The sequence below is a fragment of the Monodelphis domestica genome, chromosome 2 (genome assembly GCF_027887165.1).
Source record: "Monodelphis domestica isolate mMonDom1 chromosome 2, mMonDom1.pri, whole genome shotgun sequence".
Taxonomy (NCBI): Eukaryota; Metazoa; Chordata; class Mammalia; order Didelphimorphia; family Didelphidae; genus Monodelphis; species Monodelphis domestica.
The window spans coordinates 12,712,175-12,724,047 of NC_077228.1; the positions used below are offsets into that span (position 1 = coordinate 12,712,175).

Genomic DNA, 11,873 nt, shown 5'->3' on the forward strand with positions numbered 1-11,873 from the left:
AATGGCAAAGAGTTGCAGGGAGATGAATTTCTCCCCTGAATCTCAGGTGAGATAAGTAAAAGGAACAGTGCACTCAAAAATTATCCTTTTAAATAGGCAAAGCACTGCTTTTTCATAGAATACGCCATACTTCCTGTTTGGAAAAGTCTCTTCCTTCTCCTTCCCCCTTGCCCTCCTCCCCCCCCTCCTGTCCCCTGCCACATGGAGTCTAATTGTTGCCTAAGGAAAGAACACTTCAGTTTTTTACCAGTTTGTTTATGATTCTGAAGACACAGGAGAAGCTACCAGCAGCCTGGGTCCTGGGACTGGGCCTGTGTCGATGAGCAATCTGGCTCAGAGACCAGAGTTGCTGGGGCTGGGGCTGGGGCTAGGCCAGGTGAGCGAGATGGCTGGAGGCCAGGGGCAGGAGCAGGACCCAGAGCCAGGCAGGCAGGGTTGGGACCAGGTGAGCAATCTTGGTCAAGAAGGTCAGGAGGAGGGAGCTGAATCAGAAGCTTTGTGAGGGTAGGCAAAAAGCCTTGTCCAGAGAAACATGGCTTTAAAAAAAATTATCTAGGCTATGTTAAAAAAAAATGAGAAGTTCTCGTCCAAGTGGTTGCCATTAACTTTAAAAATTAAATTAGTATCTAGTAATAAAAATATTATATTTTATGAGGTTTGTTGAGGATTATTAGAAATCAAGGGTACAAAATAATAAAACACATACCCAGGGCTTATTAGCCCATTCAAATCTTACTACATCATTGTGATGGCCGAGGAGAGCAGAGCAAAGAGAGAGTGCGAGGGAGGCGTTCCTGCCAGTTAAATACCAATTGTGATCTTGCCAACCTGGGGACTCAGGTGAGATTATTGGGAATTCTAGGAAACACCAAGGATTTCTGGGGATTGAAGTCAGGGGTTCAAAATCTCCATTTTTACACCACTAATACATCTGTAGTACAGATTCAACCTAACATCTGTACCAAAGTCCAGTACTTACCTTCTTAGTAATAATTCTATCCTATCTTGTAAAATATATTATTCTAAATATTCCTCCTTTCCCCAAAATAACAAACCTTAATTTATCTTAAATCTCCTAATCTGCCTAATTCTATGTCTAAGATTAGGATTATAGGAAAGTGGGAAGTAAGAAAGTATTTTAAATACATGGGTATTTTCTAACATATAAACAATATTTCAACAGTGCAACACTCTCTGTAACAATCTAAATTTTCTTATCTTGTTGAACAATCACAAGTTTATAACTATTAAATCTTATGAACTCTTCTAACATCTATAATTTTGATAAATTTTCATTTAAAAATCATATCATAAAATATATTAATCTGTCCCCAGTCTATATCTAGTTCCAAACTTCCCTGATCTAATTTTCACTAATTGTTAATAATTAATATATTAGTCCTCCTTATGCTATGTGTTAGTATCTTAGACCATTTGTATTGTACATATGTACATGTATTCTTTCAATAAAAGCTTTACATACGTACAAATACATATTACATATTTATATGAGTGCTGACCAGAAATCATTCAGACAAGAATTCTTGTATTTCCTTGCTTGTATGAGTCCTGCAGAAGCTCAATTGTAAATTATAAAGTTCATATAGGTTGGTCTTATCTACAAAACAACCCAAAATATACATCAGTGTGTATAACTGTTCATGTACTAATTGTGTAGTGCTTGATATATAATTTCTCCTATTCTCTTTGAATCCTCTTCTCATTTTGACTGCTGAATGTTTCTTTCTTTTCACAAATTATGTGCATGTGCATGCAATTCCCTAAATGTGATGTTAATATGTGGGATGATCAATTTTACCTGACCCATTATCATCAGTTCTTGGTTTTAAAGTTCTTTTGTTGTCCTTTATGTTCATTGATGTAATTCAATTGGTCCAGTGAACTTCCTGTGTACAGTGTACATACTTATCTGTCCTCTCACTTTGAATGAAGTCTTGTGTTCTCTGATGACTATAACATACAGGATCATGCATGTGTGTAAGATTATCATGTGCATGCATGTAAGATTGATTTTTCTTTTTATATGCATGTAATTAAGATTGATTTATTTGTGTGTTGTTAATTTTATTTTGGTTGGACTTAATAATTAATTGGTGGGCGCCAGGAATTTAATTTCTAAATTCACAAATGAATTACCAAAGTAAAATTAGAATTTCTGGTAGTTTATTTACAATAGAGGGAAGATATTAAGGAAGAGAGAAAAGGGGAAAGAGAGAGAGTCTGAGAGAGTAAGAGATAGATAGATAGAGAGAGATCAGTCTCTCAAGTTTAGAGTGAAGAAGAGTCACTCAGAGGAGAGACTGATCCTCCAGTCCAACTCCAAGTCAGAGTTCTTCCATCTATCCCTCTTGTGTGCCTCTATTTCCTCTATTTAAGGATCTTTTTTCTTGTGTCACCTAATTTTCATGTCTACCAATCACAGCAGACGCTCCTCTCCAGGACTGCCCACTCAATGTATGAAATGGGTGTTCAAACCTTTTTTGGTTAGATTATAACTTTTTTGGTTAGATCACACCTTTTGTAGTTAGTTTGCATCTTTAGTAGTTAGTTCACACCTTTTTGTAGTTAAAAATGGGTAGATCTACTTTGAATACTGAGTTAACACTTTGGGGACTAAAATCTAAAAATAGATAGGGAATTACAATTCAATCTTCCCAATAAAGAAGAGCTAAGTACCTTCATTGTTACAATCAGGAGATAGCCAAAACCAATCTTCACAGTGTGCATATAAGTATCATACTATGTACATCTTCATGTATGTGTGTACATAAAATATCAGTGCTATAGGTTATTATAAGTATATTTCTGCTATATGGTTTGGAGCTTTGGAGATGGAAGTTTTTTCTTCAGTTATTGAGTTAACATTTAGTTGTTGATCTAACAGAGATTTATGATGTTACATGGAGCTATTTCTTGAGATTCAGAGTATTGTATGTACATATTTCTGCAGTGCTTTATTCTTTTTCTTCTTCACTTTCATTGTTCTCATTTTTAGGAGCAAATTCAGTTATTTCTAGGGCATTTGGTATTTCTTCAGAGCCTGGTATTTCTATTGCAGTCTCTTCTAGATTTCCTTCTGAATTATATTTATTGTTCTATTATCATGGGCATAATGTTGTTTAACAGGAGATACATGGTACCATTGATCTTTGCCTATTACTTTGATGGATGTAGGAGTAGTTAATACTATTTCTAGTGGGCCATTCCACCTAGGCTCAGTAGACGTGTCTCTGACAAAATTCTTCATATACACTTTATCTCCGGGTTTCATATTGTGCAGTGAGAAATCTACTGGTACACTCTGAAATAATACTCCTACATTTCTGAGTTCTTCCAGTCTATCTTGTAATTCTACCAGATAGGTGTGAAGTTGGCATTCTCCTCTTAGCATGGATGTATAAGATGATTTAGCTGTCATGTTCATCATGAAATGTTCAAACCATCCCCTTTGCTCTTCCTTTTGGCCTTTTCCTTTTTTCTCTTATAAGGAGGGGAAATCCTATGGCTTGACTCCACCTACCCCACCAAAACTGACACTTGGCTTGCCTGGATCCAAAGCCAGGCAGACCAAAAACAGAAAAAGAAAACTACTGACCAATCTCTTTAATGAACATTGATGCAAAAATCTTAAGTAAAATACTAACAAAGAGACAACAGTAATAATACATCATAAATATTATTCACTATGACCAGGGAGGATTTATACCAGGAATACAAGGCTGGTTTAATATTAGGAAAACCATCAGAATAATTGGCCACATCAATGATCAAACTAAAGGAAATCACATGATTATCTCAACAGATGCAGAAAAAGCTTTTGATAAATGCAATACCCATTCTTATGGAAAACACAAGAAAGCATGGGAATAAAAGGTCTTTCCTCAAAATAATAAGAAGCATTTATTTAAAACCATCAGCAAATATGATCTGCAATAGGCATGAGTTAGAAAGCTTCTCAATCAGGTCAGGAGTGAAGCAAGGTTGGCCATTATCACCACCATTATTTAATATTTTACTAGAAATGCTAGCAATTAGAGAATAAAAAGTAATTGAAGGAATTAAAATAGGCAGTGAAGAAACCAAACTATCAATCTTTGCAGATGATATGATGATATACTTAGAGAATTCTAAAAAATCAACTAAAATCTAGTTGAAATAGTGAATAATTTTTAAGTTTCAGGATACAAAATAAACCCACAAAAATCATCAGGATTTTTACATATTTCCAACCAAAATCTGCAACAAGAGTTAGAAAGAGAAAATATTTAAAATCACTATAGGCAATATAAAATTTGGGGGAATCTATCTGCCCAGAAAACAACAACAACACAGGAATTATATGCACACAATTACAAAACACTTTTAACAAATAAAATTAGATCTAACTCATTCGAAAACATTAACTGCTCATGGGTAGGTCAAGCTAATATAAGGAAAATGGCAATAATACCTAAATTAATAAACTTGTTCAGTGCCCTACCTCTCAAAGGACAAAAAACTATTTTGTAGAATTAGAAAGAATAATAACCAAGTCCATGTGGAAGAACAAAAGATCAAGAATATCAAGGGAACTATTGAAAAAAAAAGTGAAGGATGGTGACCTAGCAATACCAGATCTTAAACAGTGATCATCAAAACTATCTGGTATTGGCTAAGAGATAGAAGGGTGCGTCAATGGAACAGATTAGGGGTAAATGACCTCAGCAATCTAGTGTTTGAGAAACCCAAAGATCCCAGCTTTGGGGATAAGAACTCACTAGTTGACAAAAACTGCTGGGAAATTTGGAAAACAGTATGGCAAAACTGAGGTTTAGATCAGCATCTCACACCCTGTACCAAAATAAATTCAAAATGGGTTAATGACTTAAATAAAAAGAGTGAAATCATACATCAATTAGGTGAACATAGACTAGTATATCTGTCAGATCTATGGGAAAGGGAAGAAGTGAATACAAAGGAAGAGAAAAACAAGATGTAAAATGAAGAAGTTTGATTATATTAAATTAATTTTTTTGTACAAAGTCATTGTGACCAAAACTAGAAGAGAAGTAACAAACTGGGGAAAAATCTTATAGCAAAATTCTCAGACAAAGGTCTAATTTCTCAAATATATAAGGAATTAAGTAAAATTGATAAGTCAAGCCATTCCCCAATTTATCAAATGGTCAGAGGATATGAATACTCAGTTTTTAGATGAAGAAATGAAGAGAAATGCAAATTAAAACAACTCTGAGGTACTTACCACCTTACACCTAGAAAATTGGCCACTATGACAATAAAGGAAAATGATGAATGTTGGTGAGGATGTGGCAAAATTGGGACACTAATGCATTGCTGGTGGAGTTGTGAATTGCTCCACCCATTCTGGAAAGCAGTTTGCAATTATGCCCAAAAGGCTTTTAAAGAATGCATACCTTTTGATCCAGCAATACCAGTACTTGGTTTTCTATCCCAAAGAGATTTTTTAAAATGGGAAAGTACCTGTTTGTACAAAAATGTTTATAGCTGCATATTTTGTGGTGGCACACAATTGGAAACTAAGGGGATGTCCCTTGATTAGTGAATGACTGAATACATTGTCCTATATGATATGATGATGATGATGATGGAATACTATGGTACTAAAGGGAATGATGGACAGGATGATTGCAGAAAGAACTGGAAAAAATGATGTGAGCTGATGAAGAGTGAAAGAAGCAGAACCAGGAGAACATTATACACAGTAACTGAAACATTGTGGGACCATCAAATGTAATGGACTTTGCTAGTAACAGCAATAAAATGACCTCATACAATGTTGAGGGACTTGGGGAAAAGAATGCTATCCACATCTAGAGAAACAGTCAAATGCTACAAGTTTGGGGAAAGCAGTTCCATCAGTTCTTTCTCAAATATGTGCAATTTCTTGTGACCCCATTTGGGGTTTTCTTGCAAAGATAATGGAATAGTTGGTCATTTTTTTCTCCAGCTCAATACATAGATGAAAAAATAAGGCAAGCAAAGTTAAGGAGATACTTAGGGACACCCAATTTGTAAATGCCTAAAGACAAATTTAAACTCTGGAAGAGTTTCTGCTTCCAAGCTCAGCATTCAGCAGCAGAAAGAAATGGAGAATGAAGCAAATGAAGTGACTACAATAAACATAGCTTTTGTACCAGAGACCCCTACTCCAAGGAAGCCAGGGAGAGGAGGAAAGTCCCCATATACACTCTCAAATATGTGAAGCAGGCCTTTTTGTGATAGCAAAGATGTGGAGATAAAGTAGATCCCCACCCAGTGGGGAATGGCTAAGCCAATTGGGGTTCATAAATGGAAGGGAATATTCCCAGGATGTCAGAAAGTGTGTGTGTTGAAGACAGAAAAGCCCAGAAAGCTCAGACCCAAACTGATGGAGAGTGAGGGAAGTAGAAGCTGAAGAACTATGCATGGGAACTCCAGCAATGGAAAGAGAAAGAATGACAGCAAAAATCAGAAGAGAAAGGAAGAGAGTGAAGATCAAGCAGGCCTTGAATGGAGATGAGAGGCCAGCCTCTGTGGAGGCAGGAGAGGGGACACATGCAGATGGCAGCAGCAGGGTTTGGAACTTTTCCAATGTACCATACCACTGGTGCTAATTTTTTTTTTCTGACTTAAAAATAGAATTGGATCTATGGGTAGCTCCAGGGATCACTACTGCACTATGATATGAAACACAGAGGACATCTATGATAAGTGATATCCCCAAAGGACAGGAACTGTTTCTTTTTTGTCTTGGTGCACCTAGGGCATAGCAGAGTGGCCGACACACAGCAGGTGCCTAATAAGTGCCTGTTGGGGGGTTGACATTTATTTAGTCACTGAAAGAGAAGCAAGAACGTTGTTTTTGTCCAAGAAGTCATTGGTTGCTGTGCCTTAGTGCCTTCTCTCCAAGGGATGTCCGTCCAGTTTTTCTTTTCTCTCCCGTGGGGAGGGGATCCTTGGCCTGTTTTCTCCTCTTGGAGACACCCAGAAAGCTGCTTGAGGGCAGGGACTAGGTGTGAAGGAACCATGAAGAAGAGGCTTCCTTCTCACCTTCTGAAGTGGAGGGGGAGGGGGGCTCCCTGCCAGGAGCATTCCAGCCTCTGCCCTCCCCCTTGGCAGGGAATTCACACCCCTTGAAGGCGTGAACTCAGTGAGTTCTCACTTGACCCGGGAGAGGTATTTAAGGCAGTGACTCCAGTTGAGCGGTGGAGGTTTCAGAGCAGCAGCAGCAGCAGCTAAAGAAGCAGCTAAAGAAGCAGCAGCAGCAGCAGCAGCTAAAGAAGCAGAGCAAGAGCGACCACCTGGCGATGTTTGCGAGACAGACTCAACACCTGAAGCGGTCCCAGCGTGGCACCCGCAAGTTCTCTGAGGATGAGGACGAAGAAAGCAGCAGCGACGCCGAGAGCCAGGCTCAGGGAGCCGCCGCCGCCGCCCAGACGGCAATGGGGAGAGCAGCGACTGGAGTCCTGGAAGATTCAGACTCGTCCCAGTCATCGGGGTCCGAATCTTCTGAGTCGGAATCGGAGAGACAATCAGATGAGGAGGAGTCTGAAGAGGAGGTGAAGAGCTCCAAAAAGAGGCCCAAAAGGAGCGGATTCATCTTGGAGGAGGAGGAGGAGGAGGAGGAGGAGGAGGAAGAAGAAGAAGAAGAGGAGGAGTCTGAAGAGGAGGTGAAGAGCTCCAGAAAGAGGCCCAAAGAGAGCGGATTCATCTTGGAGGAGGAGGAGGAGGAGGAGGAAGAAGAAGAAGAGGAGGAGGAGTCTGAAGAGGAGGTGAAGAGCTCCAGAAAGAGGCCCAAAAGGAACGGATGCATCTTGGAGGAGGAGGAGGAGGAAGAGGAGGAGGAGGAGGAGGAGGAGGAAGAAGAAGAGGAGGAGGAAGAAGAGGAAGAGGAGGAAGAGGAGGAGGAAGAGGAGGAGAATCGGCCCCGCAAGAGGCCCAAATGCAGTTTCATCTTAGAAGAGGCTGAGGAGGACGACGAGGAGGAGGAGGAGGAGGAGGAAGAAGAAGAAGAAGAAGAGAGGGAGGACTCGGTGGCTGGCCCCAGAGAGCCTTGGGCCAGCACCGAGGAAGAGAGCTCGTCCTTCAGGCGCTTAGAGAATTCCTGGAGGGAGCAGTCCGTGGAGGAGCTGGCCGGCTATTTCCAGCGGAAGTACGGGCGGGGATGGAGCAGACAACAGGCCCCGGAGGAGATCCCGGAGCACATCAGCCAGCAGAGGCTGCTGCCCGGAATGAAGGACCCCAAGCTGTGGCTGGTGCGGTGCAAGGTGGGCGAGGAAAAAGCCACAGCCTTGACCCTCCTGAGGAAGTTCCTGACCTACCAGAAGACAGACAGCCCCCTGCTGATCAAGTCCGCGGTGGCCCCGGAGAACCTCAAGGGCTACATCTACGTGGAGGCTTACAAGGCCAGCCACGTCCTGCAGGCCATCGAAGGCTTGGTCAGCCTGCGGCAGGGCCGCCTGCAGCAGCAGCAGCAGGTGCCCATCCGGGAGATGACCGACGTGCTCAAGGTGCTGTCCAAGGAGGGCCCCAGCCTGCAGCCCAAGAGCTGGGTGCGCGTGAGGACAGGCCTGTACAGGGGTGACCTGGCTCAGGTGTCTCGGGTGGAGCCGGACCAAAGCAGCGTCTCCCTCAAGCTGATTCCTCGAATCGACTACGGCCTGCTGGCGGGCGGCCAGCAGCCCCCAGAGGGCTTGGCCAAGAGGCAGAGGTTCCAGCGAAGACCCCCGCAGCAGCTGCTGGATGCGCACAAGATTCGCTCTCTGGGCGGCAGGCTGACCTTCGATGGAGATTTCCTGGTCTTCGGGGGCAACCGCTACAGCCCCCGAGGCTTCCTGTTGAAGACCCTGAGCGTGTCGCGCGTCCTCCGAGAGGGCGTGAAGCCCACGCTGGCCGAGCTGCAGCAGTTCGAGGAGCGGCCCGAGGCCCTGCAAGCCCTGCAGCTGGCCGCAGAGGACAGCTCCGCGGAGCAGAGCTTCAGGCCCGGGGACAAGGTGGAAGTGAGCGGCGGGGAGCTCGTGCACCTGCGGGGCCGGGTGGTGAGCGTGCAGGGCCCCCTGGTGCGGATGCTGCCCCAGCACGAGATGCTGCGCGAGGTGCTGGCGTTCCCCGCCTGCGAGCTGCGCAAGCACTTCGAGGTGGGGGACCACGCCCAAGTGGTCTCGGGCCGCTCCCGCGGCAAGTCTGGCTTCGTGCTGAGGGCCGAGGCCGCCTTTGTCCTGCTCTTCTGCGACCTCAACAAGGAGGAGCTCCGAGTCCTCCCCAGAGACCTGCAGCTGCTCGGGAACACGGCCCCGGCGCTGGACCTGCTCATGCAGCAGCAACGCTGGGGCCAGCTGGTGCAGCTGCCGTCCAACACGGTGGGCATCTTCGTGGGCCTGGACGACGCGGACACCTGCCGGGTGCTGGACATGCAGGGCAAGCTGCAGCTGGTGCGCAGCCAGGCAGTCGCCGACAGGAAGCACAACCCGTTGGCCGTGGCCCTGGACTCGGGCCAGAACGAACTTCGCCCCCGGGCGCTGGTCAGGGTCCTGGAAGGTCCGCACTCGGGCCTCGAGGCCTGCATCCTCCACCTCTTCCGAGGCGTCGCCTTCCTCCACTCCAAGAAGATCATGGACCACGGGGGCCTCTTCGTCTGCAAGACCCGCCACCTCCTGCTCAGCGAGGCCGGCCGGGCCCCATGGGCCAAGGACCTCCCCTCCCGCGACTTGGCGCTGGGTGCCCGCAGCCCTGCTCCCATCACTGCCAGGCCCCCTGGTGCCCCCGCAGGGCCCAGGGACCCAGCGCTGGGGAGGGCAGCGGGTGCTGGCCCGGGCCAGGGCCGCAGAGTCAACGATCTGGTGGGTCAGACTGTGCGCATCTGCCAGGGGCCCTACAAGGGCTACATGGGGATGGTGAAGGAGGCCACGGACTCCGTTGCCCGGGTGGAGCTACACACCACGTGCCAGACGATTTCCGTGCAATCCCAGAGACTGGTCCGCCTAGGCACCCCGAGCTCCCAATCCCGTGACTCCACCCCTCACGCCACCCCCAGCTATGGCTCCCAGACACCCATCTACAACCTGGGCTCCTTTACCCCCCTGTATGACTGCAGGACCCCCAAGGCCCAGGGGGACCAAACTCCAGATTCCAGGGCCTCCTCTCCTCCCAGAAAGTACAGACCAAGCTTCCTCTGGTAGACTGATATGGAAGCCTCCTGCTGCCACCCCCAGCCTGGGCAGAGCCCTCAGCCCTACCCCTTTCCCTACTACCTCTAGACTACTGGACCCCCCTCTTCTCCACAAACCCCTCCCCCTCCCCATCCCCATCCCTGTCCCTGTCCCGCACGACTTTTCCACTGGGCTAAAGCTTCTGAAGTGCATTTGCTTTTGTCTTCATGTGACCCGCCAAGGAAAACCAGTCTTGAAAGACTAGAATTGGACAAGTAGAAGCTACCCAACACATCAAGAGAAGATAAAACAGAACCAAAGGGATGAAAAAATAGAACTAAACTAAAGATTTAGGGGAAATAATGAACAATTGAAAGTTGCAGGATACAACAGAAACCCACAGAATCATCAGGATTTCTTGATATTGCCACCAAAACCAGGAGCAAGAGTTAGAAAGGGAAACGAGTTCCAATCACTCTGGCCAGTATAAAATGTTTGAGAATCCCTCTGCCCAGAAACACAGCCACAACAACAGGGGAATTATATGAACACAATTACAAAACACTTTTCACCCGAATAAAATGTGATCTAACCCACTGGAAAAACATTATAGTCTTTTAGCGCCCTTTGGGCAAAGTTCCAAATTGCCTTCCACATTGGTTGGATCAATTCACAACTCCACCAGCAAGGCATTAGGGTCCCAACTTTGCCACATCCCCTCCAGCACTCATTGCTTTCCTTTTCTGCCATATTGGCCAATCTGATAGGTATGAGGTGGTACCTCAAAGTTGGTTGGATTTGGCTATGAGGACTGAGGACAGGACGGTTTCAGGAACAGCTGGAAAGAATGATGTGAGCCGATGCAGTGGGAAATAGGCAGAACCAGGAGAACATTATACACAGTAACTGAAACAGTGTGGGACCATCAAATGTAATAGACTCTGCTATCAACAGCAATACAATGGCCTCAGACAATGCTGAGGAGCTTGTGAAAAAGAATGCTATCCGCATCTAGAGAAAGAACTGTTGCAGTAGAAATGCAGAAGAAAACATATGATCTATCATTCATTTATTTGGGTATTTGATATGGGGTTTGGGTTTTATTAAATTATTCACTTACAAAAATGAACAATATCAAATGTGTTTTGAGTGATAAAGCATTTACGTCCCAGTGGAATTGCTTGTTAACTCTGGGAGGGGGAGGAGAGAGGGCAGGGAGACAGCATGAATCAGGTAACTTTGAAAACTAAATTAATGTAAATTTGTTATTGGAATAAAATAAAGAAAAAATTAAAAAATAAATGTCGCTCTTCTGTCTTGTAATTGTCTCTCTTTCTCGCCCAATTTGCCTATGTGATATAACCCCCAAAGTCCAAACTACAAATTCAGAATTCTTAAGAAACTCATGTTAAAGAACAGATCTCCCCTTTAGTCCCAACAATTAATGTTACAGTTAGATAAACTAAATTAGAAATGCAATGAGTTATGAATAATTGGGTTAACTGTTTAAGATGCTAATGAGCATGTCTCAGAATTGATAGATTTATGGTCAGGTGGCTAGAATAAAATCTTGAGAAAATGTATAAATTGCCTTTCTTACATCAACATGTCAGTCTTTCCTGGAAGTGCTTCTGTGTGAACCATAATACATTCATGATACAAATTTAGGATTACATTTGGAAAAGTTAAGCATATTAACCCCCA

At 44.3% G+C, this 11,873-nt stretch overlaps 1 protein-coding gene across 1 annotated transcript; it reads left to right on the plus strand.

The window, feature by feature from the left end:
• The first annotated feature begins 385 nt into the window (after positions 1-385).
• LOC100031345 (transcription elongation factor SPT5-like) lies at positions 386-10,199 on the plus strand. The gene is made up of 3 exons (XM_056814593.1): positions 386-467; positions 7,240-7,580; positions 8,139-10,199. The coding sequence occupies exons 1-3, from the start codon at positions 386-388 to the stop codon at positions 10,197-10,199; spliced, it is 2,484 nt and encodes an 827-aa protein (XP_056670571.1).
• Positions 10,200-11,873: the final 1,674 nt, after the last annotated feature.

Coding starts and splice junctions, on each gene's coding strand:
- LOC100031345 (XM_056814593.1), top strand. CDS start 386: ATGGCTGGAGGCCAGGGGCAGGAGCAGGACCCAGAGCCAGGCAGGCAG. Junction 468..7,239: donor GAGCAATCTTGGTCAAGAAG/GTCAGGAGGAGG, acceptor TGGAGGTTTCAG/AGCAGCAGCAGCAGCAGCTA. Junction 7,581..8,138: donor AGGAGGAGTCTGAAGAGGAG/GTGAAGAGCTCC, acceptor TGGAGGGAGCAG/TCCGTGGAGGAGCTGGCCGG.